The sequence below is a fragment of the Phocoena phocoena genome, chromosome 19, assembly GCF_963924675.1.
Source record: "Phocoena phocoena chromosome 19, mPhoPho1.1, whole genome shotgun sequence".
Taxonomy (NCBI): Eukaryota; Metazoa; Chordata; class Mammalia; order Artiodactyla; family Phocoenidae; genus Phocoena; species Phocoena phocoena.
In genome coordinates this window covers 8,103,190-8,121,102 of record NC_089237.1, presented here as the reverse complement: position 1 = coordinate 8,121,102, position 17,913 = coordinate 8,103,190, and the positions used below count along the sequence as shown (strand labels likewise).

General features: G+C 48.9%; 3 protein-coding genes across 6 annotated transcripts; 2 read left to right on the top strand and 1 right to left on the bottom strand.

The window, feature by feature from the left end:
* The first annotated feature begins 465 nt into the window (after positions 1-465).
* On the top strand, positions 466-3,666 carry SRSF2 (serine and arginine rich splicing factor 2). 2 transcript variants are annotated; one of them, XR_010656781.1, is made up of 5 exons: positions 686-1,047; positions 1,266-1,576; positions 1,855-1,958; positions 2,589-2,697; positions 3,207-3,666. XR_010656781.1 is itself a non-coding variant. In XM_065896784.1 (3 exons), the coding sequence occupies exons 1-2, from the start codon at positions 686-688 to the stop codon at positions 1,567-1,569; spliced, it is 666 nt and encodes a 221-aa protein (XP_065752856.1). In that variant the 5' UTR covers positions 466-685; the 3' UTR covers positions 1,570-1,576; positions 2,589-3,666. The 2 variants fall into 2 exon arrangements, 1 of the variants encoding a protein (XP_065752856.1); XM_065896784.1 differs by lacking the exon at positions 1,855-1,958 and having other exon boundaries at positions 466-1,047; positions 2,589-3,666.
* A 439-nt stretch (positions 3,667-4,105) lies between these two features.
* Positions 4,106-10,183, bottom strand: METTL23 (methyltransferase 23, arginine). 2 transcript variants are annotated; one of them, XM_065897500.1, is made up of 5 exons: positions 10,109-10,183; positions 5,839-5,943; positions 4,601-4,838; positions 4,431-4,515; positions 4,106-4,271 (listed from the first exon to the last, which is right to left on the bottom strand). In XM_065897500.1, exons 2-5 carry the CDS (start codon positions 5,920-5,922, stop codon positions 4,106-4,108), a joined length of 573 nt encoding a protein of 190 aa, XP_065753572.1. In that variant the 5' UTR covers positions 5,923-5,943; positions 10,109-10,183. The 2 variants fall into 2 exon arrangements, with proteins under 2 accessions (XP_065753572.1, XP_065753571.1); XM_065897499.1 differs by lacking the exon at positions 10,109-10,183 and having other exon boundaries at positions 4,601-4,840; positions 5,858-5,927.
* Positions 10,184-10,703: 520 nt separating this feature from the next.
* On the top strand, positions 10,704-17,661 carry JMJD6 (jumonji domain containing 6, arginine demethylase and lysine hydroxylase). 2 transcript variants are annotated; one of them, XM_065896810.1, is made up of 7 exons: positions 10,869-10,997; positions 11,517-11,905; positions 12,359-12,645; positions 13,527-13,662; positions 14,930-15,068; positions 15,853-15,980; positions 17,625-17,661. In XM_065896810.1, exons 1-7 carry the CDS (start codon positions 10,869-10,871, stop codon positions 17,659-17,661), a joined length of 1,245 nt encoding a protein of 414 aa, XP_065752882.1. The 2 variants fall into 2 exon arrangements, with proteins under 2 accessions (XP_065752883.1, XP_065752882.1); XM_065896811.1 differs by lacking the exon at positions 17,625-17,661 and having other exon boundaries at positions 10,704-10,997; positions 15,853-16,271.
* The last annotated feature ends 252 nt before the right edge of the window (positions 17,662-17,913 follow it).

Here is a 17,913-nt window from a genome sequence, read left to right as displayed (position 1 = left end):
ACGCAGCGAAGGAGACAGGAATTGCGGAAGGGGGCCTGGAGACGCGGTCTGAGGAGGCCGCAAACACAGACAGGCAAGCTGAAGGAGTACGCCCCCCGACAGAGGCGGGGCCGACGTCCGAGCAGAAAACCTGCGTGGAGCTTAGAAATTGGCATGAAAAGAAGGCGGAGCCCAGTAGGGGAGCACCTCCCTTTCCTGCCGTCACAGCGCGCTTCGCAGCCGGAAGGAGCGTTTCGCGGGCTTTCCAACTGCCGGCAAATCCCGCTCCCCCTCCCATCGGCAGTGACTGCGCGCTTTTCGACCCGCCCGCGGGGCTCTGCGCAGGCGCGCCGGACAAGGGCGGGGCGCGCGGCAGAGACGTTACGGGGCGGGGCGAGACGAGCCAATCAGAGGATTCATTTCCGGGTGGCGCGGGCGCCATTTTGTGAGGAGGGATATAAATGGGCACTGGAGCCGGCCGCCGGCCCAGTTGCTTCTGTAGTGGAGCCAGGTGCGTAGCGCTTTCTCAGTTGTGCTAGTCAGGCCTTTCCAAACGTTTCCACGCGGAAACCAACCGCCAGGGGAGAGGCGCGGCGTCGAGCCGAGCTAGGCTGACGAAACCGCCGCCGCAGCCGAGCGCGCGAGCCCACCGGGGCGTTAGTCCGTCGGCGCGCAGTCACGGGCCCCGGCCCGACTCTTAAGAGCCATGAGTTACGGCCGCCCGCCTCCCGATGTGGAGGGCATGACCTCCCTCAAGGTGGACAACCTGACCTACCGCACCTCGCCAGACACCCTGAGGCGCGTGTTTGAGAAGTACGGACGCGTCGGCGACGTGTACATCCCGCGGGACCGCTACACCAAGGAGTCTCGCGGCTTTGCCTTCGTCCGCTTCCACGACAAGCGCGACGCTGAGGACGCCATGGACGCCATGGACGGGGCCGTGCTGGACGGCCGCGAGTTGCGGGTGCAGATGGCGCGCTACGGCCGCCCCCCGGACTCGCACCATAGCCGCCGGGGACCCCCGCCCCGCAGGTACGGGGGCGGTGGCTACGGACGTCGGAGCCGCAGGTAAGCGGGTGGGCGTCGCGGCCGGGGATCCGGGCGGGCCTGGGTGACTCACAAAGGCCTGCCGGGGACACGTGGTGGCGGCCGGGCAGAGCCGGCGAGCCGCGAGAGGGCGGGGGCCCTCTTTTCGCGACCAGGGAAATGGCGTCTGGCGGCGAGATAATGGCGGTCTGGGCGGGCGGGGCCGCGGAACCCTAACGCGCCGCCGTCCCTGTCCGCAGCCCTAGGCGGCGTCGCCGCAGCCGATCCCGGAGTCGGAGCCGGTCCAGGTCCCGGAGTCGATCTCGCTACAGCCGCTCCAAGTCTCGGTCCCGTACTCGCTCAAGATCGCGGTCAACCTCCAAGTCCAGATCGGCGCGAAGGTCCAAGTCGAAGTCCTCGTCTGTCTCCAGATCTCGCTCGCGGTCCAGGTCCAGGTCTAGGTCCAGGAGTCCTCCACCCGTGTCCAAGAGGGAATCCAAGTCCAGGTCGCGATCCAAGAGTCCTCCCAAGTCTCCTGAAGAGGAAGGAGCGGTGTCCTCTTAAGCAAATGGTAATGTCTGCGGGGCTCCGAGACCCATGGCCCGAATTCAGCAATGGGGTTTGGAGTAGTTGTTTTGATCCGATTAATATAGAAGTGACTCCTCGTGTTAGGAGTGCTGCTCTGAGCTAACTCAGCTTTGGGAGTAAAACTGAAGAGAGGGGTCTGCAGAAAGGATGTGTATGAAGCTTAGATAATAATGGCTGTTTCATAAACTGTTTTGAGACCTATTAATGCAAATGATTATTTCTTGCTGTTTTTATCCAACGTCTGCATTTTCCCCTTTAAAGCTGCGGTCTCCTGTTTGATAAAAGAATATTGGCCAGTATTGCAGATTTTAACTGATTTGGCTGATCCTCCAGGGACCAGTTTCTGTGGGCGTGTATTGGAGCAGGTTTGTCTTTAAATGTTAAAGATGCACTATCCTCTTAGAGAAAGCAATCAGTTCAACTGTTGTTGTGCTGACGGGACTTCCTGTTCTAAGGGATGTGGCGCAAACGAATGGCAAAAACGAAGCATTGAACTTTTGGAACCAAAAGTTGACAGGTATTGATTGCACTGGGTGGGGAAAGGATAGTGTGTCTTTAACTCTCAAATTGTTTGGTCCTATTTTTTAAAAGGAAAGGGCCCTAAGTAGCTCAGATGTTAAAACATTCTGAAATGCCAGATGTGTTTCATTTGAAAACTAAAAACTTAAGATGTAGACTAATTGTCTGATCTCGAGTTGCTTTTGTTTGGATACAGCCCTCTTTTTTTTTTCTTTTCTTTTTTCCCCCCTTACCATTTTTCACCTGGGTTATTTGGCCAAGAATACATAAACACAAACTTTTAATGCTGATGGTAGCCTTTGTGAAATCTTCCTAATTGGGCCTTTAAAAAACTGTGATTAGTGGCTGGTTGGAACCTTTCTGTAACCTACTGGTTTCACCAGACCCTTAGTAAGTACTGAAATTAAAACCATGTGCACCTTTGGTGATTTTGTAATAATGGAAGGTAAACTGAACTTATTTTTTTTCAAACCTAGATGTGTCGACAAGCAACATAAAGGAAGACTTGGGGGAAAAGGACCCACGTACTCAGTAGTACTCAGTCCACTGAAGAGTCCTTGGAACAAGCAACTGGCTATTGAAAAGGTTATTTTGTAACATTTTGTCTAACTTTTTACTTGTTTTAAGCTTTGCCTCAGGTGGCAAACTCATTTTATGTGCCATTTTGTTGCTGTTATTCAAATTTCTTGTAATTTAGTGAGGTGAACGACTTCAGATTTCATTATTGGCTTGGATATTTGAGGTAAAATTTCCTTTTTGTTTATATAGTGCTGACTTTTTTTGTTTGAAATTAAACAGATTGGTAACCTAATTTGTGGCCTCCTGACTTTTAAGGAAACGTGTGCAGCCATTACACACAGCCTAAAGCTGTCAAGAGATTGACTCAACATTGCCTTCATACCTTAAAATTAAAAACCTACGAAAGTTGGTGTAAATTGTTTGTATATGTTATTTACCTTCAGGTCTAAATGGTAAACTGAACCCAAATTTATATAAAGACTTTTCAGGTGAAAAGACTTGATTTTTTTTAAAAAAAAAGGATTGTTTACCAAACACAATTCTAATCTCTTCTCTTATGTATTTTTGTGCACTAGGCGCAGTTGTGTAGCAGTTGAGTAATGCTGGTTAGCTGTTAAGGTGGCGTGTTGCAGTGCAGAGTGCTTGGCTGTTTCCTGTTTTCTCCTGATTGCTCCTGTGTAAAGATGCCTTGTCGTGCAGAAACAAATGGCTGTCCAGTTTATTAAAATGCCTGACAACTGCACTTCCAGTCACCCGGGCCTTGCATATAAATAACGGAGCATACAGTGAGCACATCTAGCGATGATAAATACACCTTTTTTTTTTCTTCCTCTTCCCCCCCCCCCCAAAAAATGGTAAATCCGATCATCTTCATGTATGAACTTAAAATGTGGAAAATGTTAAGGAAACAAATGGTTTGTAACTTTGTAAGTACTTATAACATGGTGTATCTTTTTGCTCATGAATATTCTGTACTATAACCATTGTTTCTGTAGTTTAATTAAAACGTTTTCTTGGTGTTAGCTTTTCTCAGAATATGTCTTGGTCTTTTTTCCCCCGTTTATTTGAAAGACCTGTGCAATTATCTTGTGAATGTTACTGACTGTATAGAATTAAAATGAAATGTTTAGTAGTTGATTTTTTTTTCCCCCTAAGTTATAAAGTGGAAATGCCAGTTCAGTACCTACTATCCTCAATGCTCTAAGGTAGCACTTTGTTAAGGTTTTGAGTAACCCTCTTCTCATAACCTAATTTATGCCCTATTTTAATGACTTAGGAACAATCGAAGTTCTTTTTCTTATAGGAGTTTTAATTTTTGTTTTAATGGTTGTGTGACCCATCACAATCTAAAGTCAACAGATCTGACCATCTTCAGATCCACTGTACCCAAGCTGAAGTGGTCTCAGTCACACAGTTGGCTTGCCAGGTTGCTAATGAGTATTGACATTGTCCCAAGACAGCTTTTAGGTATAATTCAGAGACTGTCCTTTGCAAAGGAAATGACCAGCATTTCAACAGTATGTCTTCCTGGAAGGGCAGATTCTGCTATATCTTCTTTGTCTGCACCAAAAGACTCCAGAGGAATGTGGACACATTTCATGTCCCACTTGTAGAGCAAAGCTTCAAGTGACCAGTCGGCACTGAAAAAAATAAATTATTTTTTAAAAACCAAGCTTTTCCTGTTTTGCTTTAGATATATTCCCGTTATGTCCTTAAACTACACACTGAATGAGTAGAGTAGTAAGGCTTGGGTTAACTTTTAATAAAATTGGGAGTAAAGCAGGATTATTCAGGCTTACCTTCTTACCTGGTAAGTAGACCACAATTGGACCTTGGGGTTCTTCTGCATCAAAAAGTAAACTGTAGTTAAAATGTCTTCAAAGTCTGGGAAGAAAAAACTTCTTAATAGACTTTAATTCCATTGTATCTCTGACTAAATTTACTACTGAGAAGAGCAAAAAAGGTTTACCTTCTGGTTCAAAGAACACATCGGATGCAAGAATAATGTCTTGCGGTGGTAGAGCCAGAAGATCCCGAGATACATGACCCCATGTGAGTCCCACAACATGCACCTGAGGCAGGTCATTCATTTGGCAGCTTTGCCGACAGATCTCTAGACAGTGAGGCAGCTCTGAACTGTCTGACAGTATTACTTCAGCACCGCATTTTGCAGCCATAATTCCTGGAAGGCTCACTCCAGCTCCAATCTAATGACAAGGTTAAAGGTTTCACTTAGAACTGCAAAGAATTAATGGATCTTGGCAAATGATTTCTCATTTCATGCTTGCATTGGTCAATGTGTAAAGATAGTTTGCCATATCTATAAAACATGCCATAATTTAACACTGCTTTACTATGTGGCGCTTCCTCCAGATTTGTCATGGCAGGTCTAATTGGGTCAAAGGAGTTATAACCCATTTCAGCATTTTAACGGGCCCTCAATTCTGACAACCCTTAAACGGGTTTGAACTGTGAGGGTCTGTGATCTATAAGGAGCTAATTATAAACGACACCAGCTCTCTAAAAGCTCAGTGGGTGATGTGGATACACAACCAGCCATTCAGTTGTTACTACCAATTATAAATAGCCTTCATGTGGCTAAAACCTGACAGGTCTGCAACATGACTTTCTTATATTTAACGGGATTTTCCAGTTGGGTCTTGAGAGCAGCAAGGAGCTTAAACATACTAAGGAATAATACCAAGGAGTGCCTTCATAAATATTACTATTTGCATCAGTTGAAACACACGCTTCCCGTTTGAGGATGGGCATAGAGATTCCCTACCTTTACTGAACTGCTGACAATCATCACTGCTTTGGGCCAGAAGTAAGCACCAAAAGCCTTCATTTCATTTACATGGTTTTGCAAAAGTTAAGAGATGTTCTTGAGCTTCTGTATTTAGGCTTTGGGTTTAAGCATAGTATTTCTGCTGGAAGCTTTCAGCAGTCGAGCCAGATGGAGTGGTGAGAAAGCATGGGATACATTTTAAGACTAAAAGGCTAGAGAGTAAATATTAGTGTTTGTGGGCCACATATGGTCTCCGGTGCATACTTTCTTTTTAAACACTTTTAAAAACATTCTTAGCTCACCTGCCTCACAAGCTGGCCAGATCATCCCTAAAAAATACCTAACAAAACCCAATAACCAGCATATAGACAAATTGGAAAATAATCTAGGATTTTCGCAAACCTCAAGGGCACTTGTACCTCTAAGACAGCCTTTCCTGGCAGAGATCCTCTGTGAAACCACAGGTACTGGGCCAGGACCACAGCACAGGGCCAAACATACATTCCATATTGAAGATGCAGGACCTGAAAAGAATTGTTTTGTATGCCATAAATAACTCATGCTGGAAGTCAGAATATTTATACAGGGCTTCCCTGGTGGCGCAGTGGTTAAGAATCCGCCTACCAGGGCAGGGGACACGGGTTCGAGCCCTGGTCCAGGAAGATCCCACATGCTGTGGAGCAACTAAGCCTGTGCACCACAACTACCGAGCCTGCGTGCTGCAACTACTGAAGCCCACAAGCCTAGAGCCCGTGCTCCGCAACAAGAAGTCACCGCAATGAGAAGCCCGAGCACCGCAACAAAGAGTAGCCCCCCCCCCCGCCGCAACTAGAGAAAGCCCGCGCGCAGCCGTGAAGACCCAATGCGGCCAAAAATAAATTTGTTTTTTAAAAAAGAATATTTATACAGCAATTACTGAGCGCTTGGCACTGGCATCCATTACAAAAACAACAGTTCCCTCTCTCCAGTTTGCATCCTATGGTGGGGGGAGGGTCGGGATATAAAATTGCAATACCATGTGATAGGCATTCTTCATACCTTCATTTACTCAACAAGAGTTTATCCAGGGCCTGAGTGGCTTAGTGGCTATCATAGGCTGAGGATGTAACTCTCTTGGAATATGAACTACATACACATATATTTATCTCCTACTGGGGAGAGACAAGCAACAAGTAAGCAAGTGGATATTTTTGGTTGCAACAAGCACAATGCAACAGGGTAATGTGAGAGAAATGGGAGTGGGCAGTGACCACAAGGGGTCTGCTCGAGATAGGAAGAGAATGATTCAGGCAAAGGCCCTGAAGCAGGAACTGAAAAGCCTCTCACTGGGCACAGAGAGCCCTGGCAGTGTGGGCCTGAGGGCTGGAGGCAGGGCTGCGTAGTACAAGCACAGGTCAGAGGCAAGGCAGAGGCCAGACTTGTGAGGTCTTGTAGGGCACGGGAAGCTTTGCTTTTATTTAAGTGCAGTGAGAAGGTAACTGGAGGATTTTAAGCACAGGCATAACCTGGTAATGCTAAGGAGGAACAGTGGGGTTCTAGGATGACATCCTCGAAGAGGTTTGAGTAAGCTGAAGCCTGCAGTTAGGAAGGTAGGCAACTTACAAAGCCTTTGGGGAGGCACTGAATGATGAGAGCATGGTATTTAGGGAGGCAAGGTAACATAGCTCAGGACTCCGGAATGAGCCTGCCTGAGTTCAAACGTGAGATCTATAATTTACTAGCTGTGTGACCTCACTCAAGTTATTTAACCTGTCTATGCTTCAGTTTCCTCAACTGCAAAATACTATCTTCATAGAAAGGAAGATTCGATGAAAACTACCTAGTACAAAGTAAGTATACAAAGTTAGCGATTGCTGAACTGCAAAGTCGCAAGACTTTGTTTGCTAGAGCAAAGGGTGCCCCTCCTGGGGAGGTAGGAAAGGAGGCTGAAGAGGTAAAAATATCAAAGGTGAAGGAACTGAACCTAATCATTCAATACACTCAACAAAAATACTGGTGCCTAAAATATGCTAGGCATGATTCAATGCCTGCCCTGGTGGATTTTACCCAGGAGTACAACGAAGGATTTCTGACCTGAGGAGTGAGTTATGCAGATTTCGGTGTTAAAAAAAAAAAAAAAAAAAAAAAAGTGTATCTGTTTCCACAAGGCCTATCTTCACCCACTCCCTAAATTTGGGAAGAAATCCAAAGGAGGTCGGGAGGGCTTTCCTGGCAGTCCAGTGGTTAAGACTCCACACTTCCACTGCAAGGGGCACGGGTTGGATCCTTGGTCAGGGAACTAAGATCCCATACACCGCGTGGCGCAGCAAAAAAAAAATCCAAAGGGGTATTTCAACGTGCAGACATTTAGAAACTGCCAGAAATGGGTTCCACTCCAGCCTTCAACTCCTTTTAAGCTGTTTCTCATATTTAAACTGCTACTGCCAATACCTACACCACCAGCTGCTGTTACACATGAAAAGATGCTCAACATCATTAATCATTAGAGAAATGCAAATCAAAACTACAATGAGGTATCACCTCACACTGGTCAGAATGGCCATCATCAAAAAATCTACAAACAGGGGCTTCCCTGGTGGCACAGTGGTTGAGAGTCCGCCTGCCAATGCAGGGGACACAGGTTCGTGCCCCGGTCCGGGAAGATCCCACATGCCGCGGAGCGGCTGGGCCCGTGAGCCATGGCCACTGAGCCTGCGCGTCCGGAGCCTGTGCCCCGCAATGGGAGAGGCCACAACAGTGAGAGGCCTGCGTACCAAAAAAAAAAAAAAAAAAAAAAAAAAAAAAATCTACAAACAATAAATGCCGGAGAGGGTATGAACAAAAGGGAACCCTCTTGCACTGTGGGTGGGAATGTAAATTGATACAGCCACTATGGAGAACAGTATAAGGAGGTTCCTTAAAAAGGAGGTTCCTTAAAAAAATAAAAAACAGAACACTACCATATGACCCTGCAATCCCACTACTGGGCATATACATACCCTGAGAAAACCATAATTCAAAAAGAGTCACGTACCACAATGTTCATTGCAGCACTATTTACAATAGCCAGGACATGGAATCAACTTAAGTGTCCACCAACAGATAAATGGATAAAGAAGATGTGGCACATATATACAATGGAATATCACTCAGCCATAAAAAGAAATGAAATTGAGTTATTTGTAGTGAGGTGGATAGACCTAGAGTCTGTCATATAGAGTGACGTAAGTCAGAAAGAGAAAAACAAATACCGTATGCTAACACATATATATGGAATCTAAGAAAAAAAAAGAAAAAAGGTCATGAAGAACCTAGGGGCAAGACAGGAATAAAGACACAGACCTACTAGAGAATGTACTTGAGGATATGGGGAGGGGGGAGGGTAAGCTGTGACAAAGTGAGAGAGTGGCATGGACATATTCACTACCAAAAGTAAAATAGATAGCTAGTGGGAAGCAGCCGCATAGCACAGGGAGATCAGCTCAGTGCTTTGTGACCACCAAGAGGGGTGGGAGGGAGGGAGACGCAAGAGGGAAGATATATGGGAACATATGTATATGTATAACTGATTCACTTTGTTATAAAGCAGAAACTAACACACCATTGTAACGCAATTATACTCCAATAAAGATGTTAAAAAAAAAAAAAAGTCATGTACCACAATGTTCATTGCAGCACTATTTACAATAGCCAGGACATGGAAGCAACCTAAGTGTTCATCGACAGATGAATGGATAAAAAAGATGTGGCACATATATACAATGGAATATTACTCAGCCATAAAAAGAAATGGAGTTATCTGTAGTGAGGTGGATGGACCTAGAGTATGTCATACATAGTGAAGTAAGTCAGAAAGAGAAAAACAAATACCTTATGTTAACACATATATATGGAATCTAAAAAGAAAAAGGTTCTGATGAACCTAGGGACAGGACAGAAATAAAGCCACAGATGTAGAGAATGGACTTGAGGACACGGGGAGGGGTAAGCGTAAGCTGGGACGAAGTGAGAGAATAGCATTGTCATATATACACTACCAAATGTAAAATAGATAGCTAGTGGGAAGCAGCTGCATAGCACAGGGAGATCAGCTCTGTGCTTTGCGACCACCTAGAGGAGTGGGAAAAAGAGGGTGGGAGGGAGACGCAAGAGGGAGGGGATATGGGGATATACGTATGCATATAGCTGATTCACTTTGTTATACAGCAGAAGCTAACACAACATTGTAAAGCAATTAAACTCCAACAAAGATGTTTAAAAAAATGAAACACTGCAATGTGAAAGTGCTTTGAAAAACTGGAGGTATATAAAATATAATTGCTCTTGAGAGAGTTCGGGGTCAGCCATGAGCTGAAAGGAAGCAATGCCAGCCTGAGAAACTTTATTTGGTCAGTGAGGGTTGGAAATCCCTTCCCCCCGTCCCCAGAAACTGAATTAAGAAGCCCTTCAACAAGATCAAAAAAATATTAAGTGTCAAGAATGCCACTTTTCTGGCAAGAAATATTAGGTATGGAAAGGTCTCCTTCCTAGCAGGGTCTTCAAATTTCTTACTGAAAGACATTTAATCTGCCAAACGGCTTCGTACCAAACCGTTTCGCTCTGTGGTCCAGCCTAAGGCGGGAAGCCGCGGACCCCCCTCCCTATAGCCCCTGGTCGGCTGAGAACCGCTCCAGCCCCACTGCGCTTCCCGGCGGGTGCCTCCGCACGCACCTGCGGGACGCGGACCTCCAGCACGGCCCCCTCAGCTCCCAGGCCCGGCTCCTCCGAGAACCGAAAACGCTTGGCCCGGACCACATGCCCTCGGAGACCACGCTCGGTCGGAGGGGAGTCGGTGGCCCCCGGGCAGGCCGGGAGCAGGGGAGGGCGCCGGGTCGCCAGGCTGCCAAGCTGCACGCGCGGGTGCTCTCAGACCGGCTCGGGCCGTCTCCCCGGCGCCACGTCGAGTTGCTACTACCCGACAGCAAAAGGGGGTAAGCACCCCTCGGGCGACGAAATGGCCACGTGGCGAGAACAGACCCGAAACCCGGCCAACGAGACACAGAAGACAGGAGGCCCCAACTGTGAGGTTGACGGAAGACGGCCACGAAAGACCAGCTGGCTGCCGGAAGTGACGCGAACCGCAAGGTGGTGCGGGAGAGGCGGGGCCGCAGCGAGGTGGTGCCTTGAGCGTCTTGACCTTCCCAACATGGCGGAGACCCGGCGTGTGTGAGGGCGGACCCCAGAGGCTCGGAGGCCAATGGCTTATCGCAAGAGGCCGTAGCGGGCGGGGAAGACGGCCGACGCAGGCCCAACCCGAGGCTCGGGAGGTGGTTAGGGAGTGAATTTTCTGGAAGGCGACTTTAAAGGCGCCGGGCTGGAGCGAAGGAGGATTTGGTGCCGCCGCCACCGCCCGGGTCGGGGAGGGGACGCACTGGTGGCAGGAAGCGAGCTGCGCCAGGGTCGTCGCGGAACCAGCTGGTGACCCTGCAGGATGAACCACAAGAGCAAGAAGCGGATCCGCGAGGCCAAGCGGAGTGCGCGGCCGGAGCTGAAGGACTCGCTGGACTGGATCCGGCACAACTACTACGAGAGCTTCTCGCTGAATCCGGCGGCCGTGGCGGTGAGCGGGCCGCGATCGCGGGCCGGGCGGGGCACGGGCATCCCCGGGAGCTGCGCACCTCTACCGGGGCCGGGGTCCGCGCCCAGCACGGCCCCTGGAGTTACGACGGGCTCGCCCGCACCCCGCGGAGGTCGAGGTCATCGGGGCCCAGATCCCAGGGTGGGCCTCCTTCTATGCGCCGCAAACGCGCCTGCCGAGGCAGCTGGAGTCCCACGCCTCTGACGCCCTTCACGAGGCCTGTCACCCCTGCATCCCTTTGGGCGGCGGGGCCCTAGGGACCCCGGCTGTCAAAAGCCACGAGTGGAAGACGCGAAGCCCCCCTTCCCTGATGCGGTGGCGCTCGGTGCGCAGTGGCCGAACACACGCAGGTCCTTTTCCCTCCCTAAGAGGAGCCGGAAATAGAATCTGGCTCCTTGGGTATGTGATTGCTAATTGGCCTTGGGGGACACCCTTAACTGCCGCCGGACTTTTTTTTTTTTTTTTTTCTTTAATGCGATAGGTCTTTTCTGATTCCCTCAGGACAATGTGGAAAGGGCAGACGCCTTACAGTTGTCGGTGGGTGAATTTGTGGAACGTTACGAAAGACCGTACAAGCCCGTGGTTCTGCTGAATGCCCAAGAGGGCTGGTCCGCGCAGGAGAAATGGACTCTGGAGCGCCTCAAAAGGAAATACCGGAACCAGAAATTCAAGTGTGGTGAGGATAACGACGGCTATTCCGTGAAGATGAAGATGAAATACTACATCGAGTACATGGAGAGCACCCGAGATGACAGCCCCCTTTACATCTTTGACAGCAGCTATGGGGAACATCCCAAAAGAAGGAAACTTTTGGAAGACTACAAGGTGCCCAAGTTCTTCACCGATGACCTTTTCCAGTATGCGGGGGAGAAGCGCAGGCCCCCTTACAGGTAAATACTGGGCAGTGGTATGGTTATAATCTTGTCTAGAGCAGCAGGAGCCGCTGAGCTCAGTCAGCGCATCTATTTCCAAAACAGTGAGTGGTTCTCTCTTGGCCGCACATGGCCCTTACTTAGAGGGCTTCTGGTGCCTGCCCAGGGCCTCCTGCCTGGGCATCAGGATTTCTGAAAGCTCCCCAGGTGATTCCGACGTGCAAACAAAGTTGAACCAGTGATCTCTAAGGGATATTTTAATAGTTCAAGTCCAGCAGTAAGACATGTTGGTGATTTTTCCTTTTTCTGTTAGGGGTCAGTCCATGCACAATTTCCTCAGCGTTTCTGCATACCAGAATGTGTGTAGTGTTCGAAATAACGGTAACATGTTTGTGTAAAATTAAAGCTTCTTTTGTGGTGTGTATGTGTGGTTAAATTACACATCCTATCTTGGATGTTTCCATCCTTTAGGTGGTTTGTGATGGGGCCACCACGCTCTGGAACCGGAATTCACATCGACCCGCTGGGAACCAGTGCCTGGAATGCCTTAGTCCAGGGCCACAAGCGCTGGTGCCTGTTCCCTACCAGCACGCCCAGGGAACTCATCAAGGTGACCCGAGAAGAAGGAGGGAACCAGCAAGATGAAGCTATTACTTGGTTTAATATCATCTATCCCCGGACACAGCTTCCAACCTGGCCACCGGAATTCAAACCCCTGGAAATCTTACAAAAACCAGGAGAGACTGTCTTTGTACCAGGTACAGATGAACTGAAAGTACATTCTTTGAATTCAGTAATTTGTAACTTTGGAACACAACTATATAGGGGGAGTCAAAGAAATCCCTCTGCACGCTGACTGGGTGAACTGACTGGTTCCCGCCTCTGACCGTGATGTGTTGCTGTGTGGTCACACGCTCAGGGGGCTGCTGTCCACGTTTCTTGTAACCTGAATGTATAATGACTGTGGATAAACTTCCTGTATGTAGAGAGCCTATTCATTTTTATTCCGAGTAGATACTTAGTGTCTTTGTTTATTGAATATGTTCAGTGACTTGTGCTTAATTTCTATAAATGGGGTTTTTGATCAGTGTAGCACTGGGTGGATTGAGTCAGGAAAGAGTGACTTAGGAGCCAAGAGGCAGGAAATCCTACACCTGAAAACTACACTTTGTTTTGATAGGTTGAGTGTGGGAAGTAAGGGTGTTCCAGATGGGCATCCTCCATCTAGAAACTGAAGAACTTGCTACCTTTACACTTCTGGTCACAGCTTTGGATTAACAGGGCTTGACACGTTTACTCTGTAAAAGGGCCAGAGAACAGATATTTTAGGCACTGCGGGCTGGGTAGTCTCTGTTGTAACTGCTCAGCTCCGCCCAAGTGGCAGGAAAGCAGCCACGTACAAGCCATAAACGAACAGGTGCAGCCAAGCTCCAGTAAAACTTTACACAAACAGGTCGTTGGTGAGTGCTGCCCTCAGAAGGAGCATTTACCTCTCTGGGTCCTGTGTCTCTAAAGCTGTCCCTTGTGGACAGGAATCCCCAGGTTCTGAAGTTTGTGTTGTTCGTTATGTGAAGTTTATGTCATGGAGCGATTGTGTGTAGAACCAATCGTGTTTAACTGTTTACTTGTTGGATTTCAGGAGGCTGGTGGCACGTTGTCCTCAACCTTGACACCACCATTGCGATTACCCAGAATTTTGCCAGCAGCACCAACTTCCCTGTTGTCTGGCACAAGACGGTAAGAGGGAGACCAAAGTTATCAAGGAAATGGTATAGGTGAGAGACTTTTTTTTTCCTTATTTTTGCTTTGTTCCAACTTCTACCCCAGAGATAAAATGGAAAGAGTCCACTGGTGCCATAACATGTGCTGATTTTAGACGGGCCTGGGAAAAGCCGGGGCCGCAAAACCTCACGGGGAGAGGAGAGTGGGTCCGAGGTCAGGGCTAGTTCTCAGGATATTGGCCAGCCTTGAGGTGACAGAGTAAGACTGCATGTTTGATTGAAGCCACTCGGTCAAAACATGGTCACAATTGGGATTGTTCCTCGTTTTCTGTTTTGTTTTTGGTTTGGTTTGGTTTGGTTTCCCAAAGCTAGCACTAGCAAAGGAAGCCGTTTTGTTTGGGTTTTATTTTGGTTATTTCTTTTTCTTACCGCAAAGCATTATTCCCATTTAAACTTATGACCTTCAGTTCTTGTGAGCGAGGTGACTGCCCTGGAGACTTAGCTCCTCTGTTTATCCACAGAACAGATACAGCACGGGCAGCGGCAGTGCAAGCCACCCCCAGCCACCCCGTGCCACTGTGTCCCAACCCTGACCTGGAGGGACCAGCTCTCGGGGTAAGAGAGGGATTCTGGCTTGTTCAGTGCTCAACCTCCCTGCTGAGAGGGCCAGCAAGGGTGGTGGCTTTGTTCTCCCCAGACTCTCGGGCATCTGAGGCCCACTGACTCTGTCCCGCAGGCCGCCGCGTGCTGCCGTTCGGTCACGCTGAAGGCCGTCCTGAACAGCAGGTCTTTTGTCCCTGGCTGCAGTGGCCGCCAGAATAGGTTCCAAGGGGAGGGCTGCCTGCTGCCCCGACGGTCCCGTTCAGCTTCAGCTTCCAGCGAGGGGGGACCCTCTCTGTTGCTCGATACTTCTTGTCTCTTACAAACCAACGTAACCAAGCCCAGCTCCCATCGTTAAGTACTGTGCTGTGGAAAGGAGAGGTTAACAAACAACAGCTAGGAAAGGTTCAGGAAAAACGACGAGCGAGAGAGATTGTTTCTCCCGAGGGGAAAACTAAGACTAACTCGAGGAAGGTTTGCCTCGCGTCTCAGCAGCACGTCTGTCTCGTCTGCACCGCGGGTAGCGAGTTGTGTGTGGCTAGTTTTCCTTTCAGGAAAGCCTGAGCAGCATGGGGGGTTTTGTCCCCAACCTGTGGATCCGCGTGTCCTCAGCACCGTACGGGCGCGTCTAGGAGAGACAGGGCTCAGCTCTGAGTCTGGGGTACTGCATGTGGGCGTCACTGCCTGTCCCAGCACTGAGGACCCGGGTCTTGTCTCTCAGGATCTTGAGGCAGGAGCACCCTGAGTTGGCGGTGCTGGCTGACTCCGTCGACCTGCAGGAGTCCACGGGGATCGCCTCCGACAGCTCCAGCGACTCGTCCAGCTCCTCCAGCTCCAGCTCGTCTGACTCGGACTCAGAGGTGAGTCCGTGCTCGCGGCCCAGGCCTCCGGGGCTGGTCGCCCTGAAAACCAGCTGTGACCTTCCCGCCTCCTACCCGGGAGGGAGGACGCTGGGAACGTGTTTCGCTTTCTTGCAAGAACTGCAGCTGCCCACGTTCTCGCTGTGGGGTGAATTTTGCCCGTTTTACAGCTGTGCACATATTAGTGAATCGTTACAATCATCTCTAGAGGTGAGAGGAGTGTCCGGGGATTCTGTAAATGACCCGGGATCACACAGCTAGCGGACACTGGTGTCAGGATTCCACCTCCAAGAATTCTCCAAACTCAAAGCCCACGTTAGGAATCTCCCCCGTGGATAGTAAATTATAAGCCTAGAAACTCAGCGAATTCAGTCACCTTGTTTAAGCTAACACAACACTGGGTAAGAGCATCGGTGCTTTTAGCAGATGAAATGCCTGTCTCATGACTGTGTGGTCCGCTGATCCTGCCTCCTCTTTGGAGGAGGCCGTGTGTTTTATGAGTGTTAAGTGCTGTGCGGTGAAATTCCACGATGCCATCGCAAAGTGCTGGCTCTCACACAGTCTTAGAGGGGGATCTTGATTTCAAACAAACACCCCTTCTGTTAGAGAACACTGGAGGGACCCTTGGGGTCTGAGGAGACGGATATCCCGACTGTGTCCTAAATGGCCCTTTTGCCTCAGGGAGGCGTGGACAGTATCGTGCTGTCTCCTGAGGGCCGAGGTTCGTTTAGCGAAGAACTGGGCTGTATCCGACCGAACCCCTGTTTTCTCCTCCCGTGTCCAGTGCGAGTCTGGCTCTGAAGGCGAGGGGACGATGCACCGCAGGAAGAAGAGGAGGACGTGCAGTGCAGTGGGAAACGGGGACACCACCTCCCAGGACGACTGTGTGAGCAAAGAGCGCAGCTCCTCCAGGTGACCGCGCGTGGCTGTCGTCTGTGTGCAAGGATGTGCCTGCAGCCTGCGGCAGGGCCCTGGGGGGCAGCCTTGTGGATCCGGCAGACCCGGGAGGGCCAGCGAAAGCCAGAGAATGAGGATGCTCTGGGAATGGGAGTCCAGTCACTTAGCATTTGCTACAGTAGCTTTTTTCTCCGCTACCGATGCAAGTGAACGTGGCTTGTTTTATGCATAAGGGCGAGAATCTACGTGGATGGTGCCAAGGGAACCCTTTACATTATTTAATAATAAAAGTTAAATTCATTTTATATCTTGGGAACTTTTTTCCTGGAGAATACCAGAATATCCCCTTGTTGCTCTTCTTGTCATGATCTTGGGAGAAGATAGTGTTTCCGCTGGTGGGTGCCCTTGATGGGGAAGTGATAGTTGCCGCAGTAAAGTAAGAGAATGCTGAGGAGTTACCTCATATCTTCTGAAGAGCCTGAGGCGTGGCCTCCTGCTTTTTCTCCCAGTTTGCCACTGCTGCTTTGAGCGCTTGCAGATTCCTTATAAAATCTTAATCATGTCTCCAGTGGGTTTTGGTTTTTGTTTTAAACCCTATAGGATCTAAATAAATTAAAACTTTAGATAAAAATCCATAAGCTAATCTTTTTGCAAGCACCTGCTCTGGTGCTGGGCACACGACAGGCTCCCACTGAAGTTTGGTGACTCTGCGTGCATCCAGGGTCTTTAAACCCCAGAACCCTGTTGTCCATGTGCTGCTAGTTGAAGTGTCAACTATAGGTAGCATTAAGAGGTGAGGTTTTGGACTTCCCTGGCGGTCCAGTGGTTAAGACTCCGAGCTTCCAATGCAGGGGGCACGTGTTCGATCCCTGGTTGGGGAAGTTCCACATGCCGCCTGACAAGGCCCACAAAAAAAAAAAAAAAGAGAGAGAGAAAGACGTGAGGTTTCAAGGAAGATAGTGAAATACTGAGGCCTGTGGGATTCTGTCTAAAGTCCCTGACTGCTGCAAAGATAGTGAAATACTGAGGCCTGTGGGATTCTGTCTAAAGTCCCTGACTGCTGCAAAGATAGTGAAATACTGAGGCCTGTGGGATTCTGTCTAAAGTCCCTGACTGCTGCAAAGATAGTGAAATACTGAGGCCTATGGGATTCTGTCTAAAGTCCCTGACTGCTGCAAAGATAGTGAAATACTGAGGCCTGTGGGATTCTGTCTAAAGTCCCTGACTGCTGCAGCTGACGTTCCTGTTACATTCTCTGTATCTCCAAGCAGCCTAGCGCTTGCTTAAATGTGATGAACAGGACCTACGTTCCTTTCTGTCGTCTTTTCCTCATTCTCTGGGGTCTGGCTGGAATTCCGTGGGGGAAATTCGGGTGTCTTAATCAAGTGGATTTATCAGACTAGATGGTGCATTTCTCAACCCGAGTTGTCCTTTTCCCAGGCATACTTAGATTTCTCTTCTTGCTTTTTTAAGTTTTTTCTATATTGTAGACTTATGTCTGCCCTTGGGGTGTGACTTTGTAAGAAAAGTTTTTAGAGAAAGCCCTACCATTATATCAACCTGGGGTCCTGGGGGTCCTGCTTTTAACATATCCTTCCAGCTTTGCCGAAGCTGTGCTGTCTACATGCTGATTACAGGCAGTTGTACTTTCCTTGGCAGGATTAGGGACACTTGTGGAGGCCGTGCTCACCCCTGAGCAGAAGCTCTCCCTGAAGTGGCTCCCACGTGAGCTGTTGGCAGCCACCCAACTCAGTTTTCCTGTCTTCTGCTCCTACCTTCTCCTTTGTCTTCTTTGAATTTGGATAATCCTCTCTGGCCCAAGCTCCCGTCTCCGGTCAAATGCTGTTTTTTTCTGCTTACTGAGACTAGATTGTCAAGAAGTTAAAAAACTCTGCATGCTTAGTGAAGCACCGAAGGCCTCCGTGATGTCGCGTGAGAAGGTGCTGTG

Excerpts from the sequence above, each read along its gene's own strand:
- METTL23 (XM_065897500.1), bottom strand. The coding sequence starts at position 5,922 with ATGTATGTTTGGCCCTGTGCTGTGGTCCTGGCCCAGTACCTGTGGTTT. Across the intron at positions 4,839-5,838 it reads CAGGAAAGGCTGTCTTAGAG|ATTGGAGCTGGAGTGAGCCT; the intron begins GTACAAGTGCCC and ends CCTTGTCATTAG. Across the intron at positions 4,272-4,430 it reads TCTACTTACCAGGTAAGAAG|TGCCGACTGGTCACTTGAAG; the intron begins GTAAGCCTGAAT and ends TATTTTTTTCAG.
- SRSF2 (XM_065896784.1), top strand. The coding sequence starts at position 686 with ATGAGTTACGGCCGCCCGCCTCCCGATGTGGAGGGCATGACCTCCCTC. Across the intron at positions 1,048-1,265 it reads TACGGACGTCGGAGCCGCAG|CCCTAGGCGGCGTCGCCGCA; the intron begins GTAAGCGGGTGG and ends CCCTGTCCGCAG.
- JMJD6 (XM_065896810.1), top strand. The coding sequence starts at position 10,869 with ATGAACCACAAGAGCAAGAAGCGGATCCGCGAGGCCAAGCGGAGTGCG. Across the intron at positions 12,646-13,526 it reads AGAGACTGTCTTTGTACCAG|GAGGCTGGTGGCACGTTGTC; the intron begins GTACAGATGAAC and ends GTTGGATTTCAG. Across the intron at positions 13,663-14,929 it reads TTATCAAGGAAATGGTATAG|GATCTTGAGGCAGGAGCACC; the intron begins GTGAGAGACTTT and ends CTTGTCTCTCAG.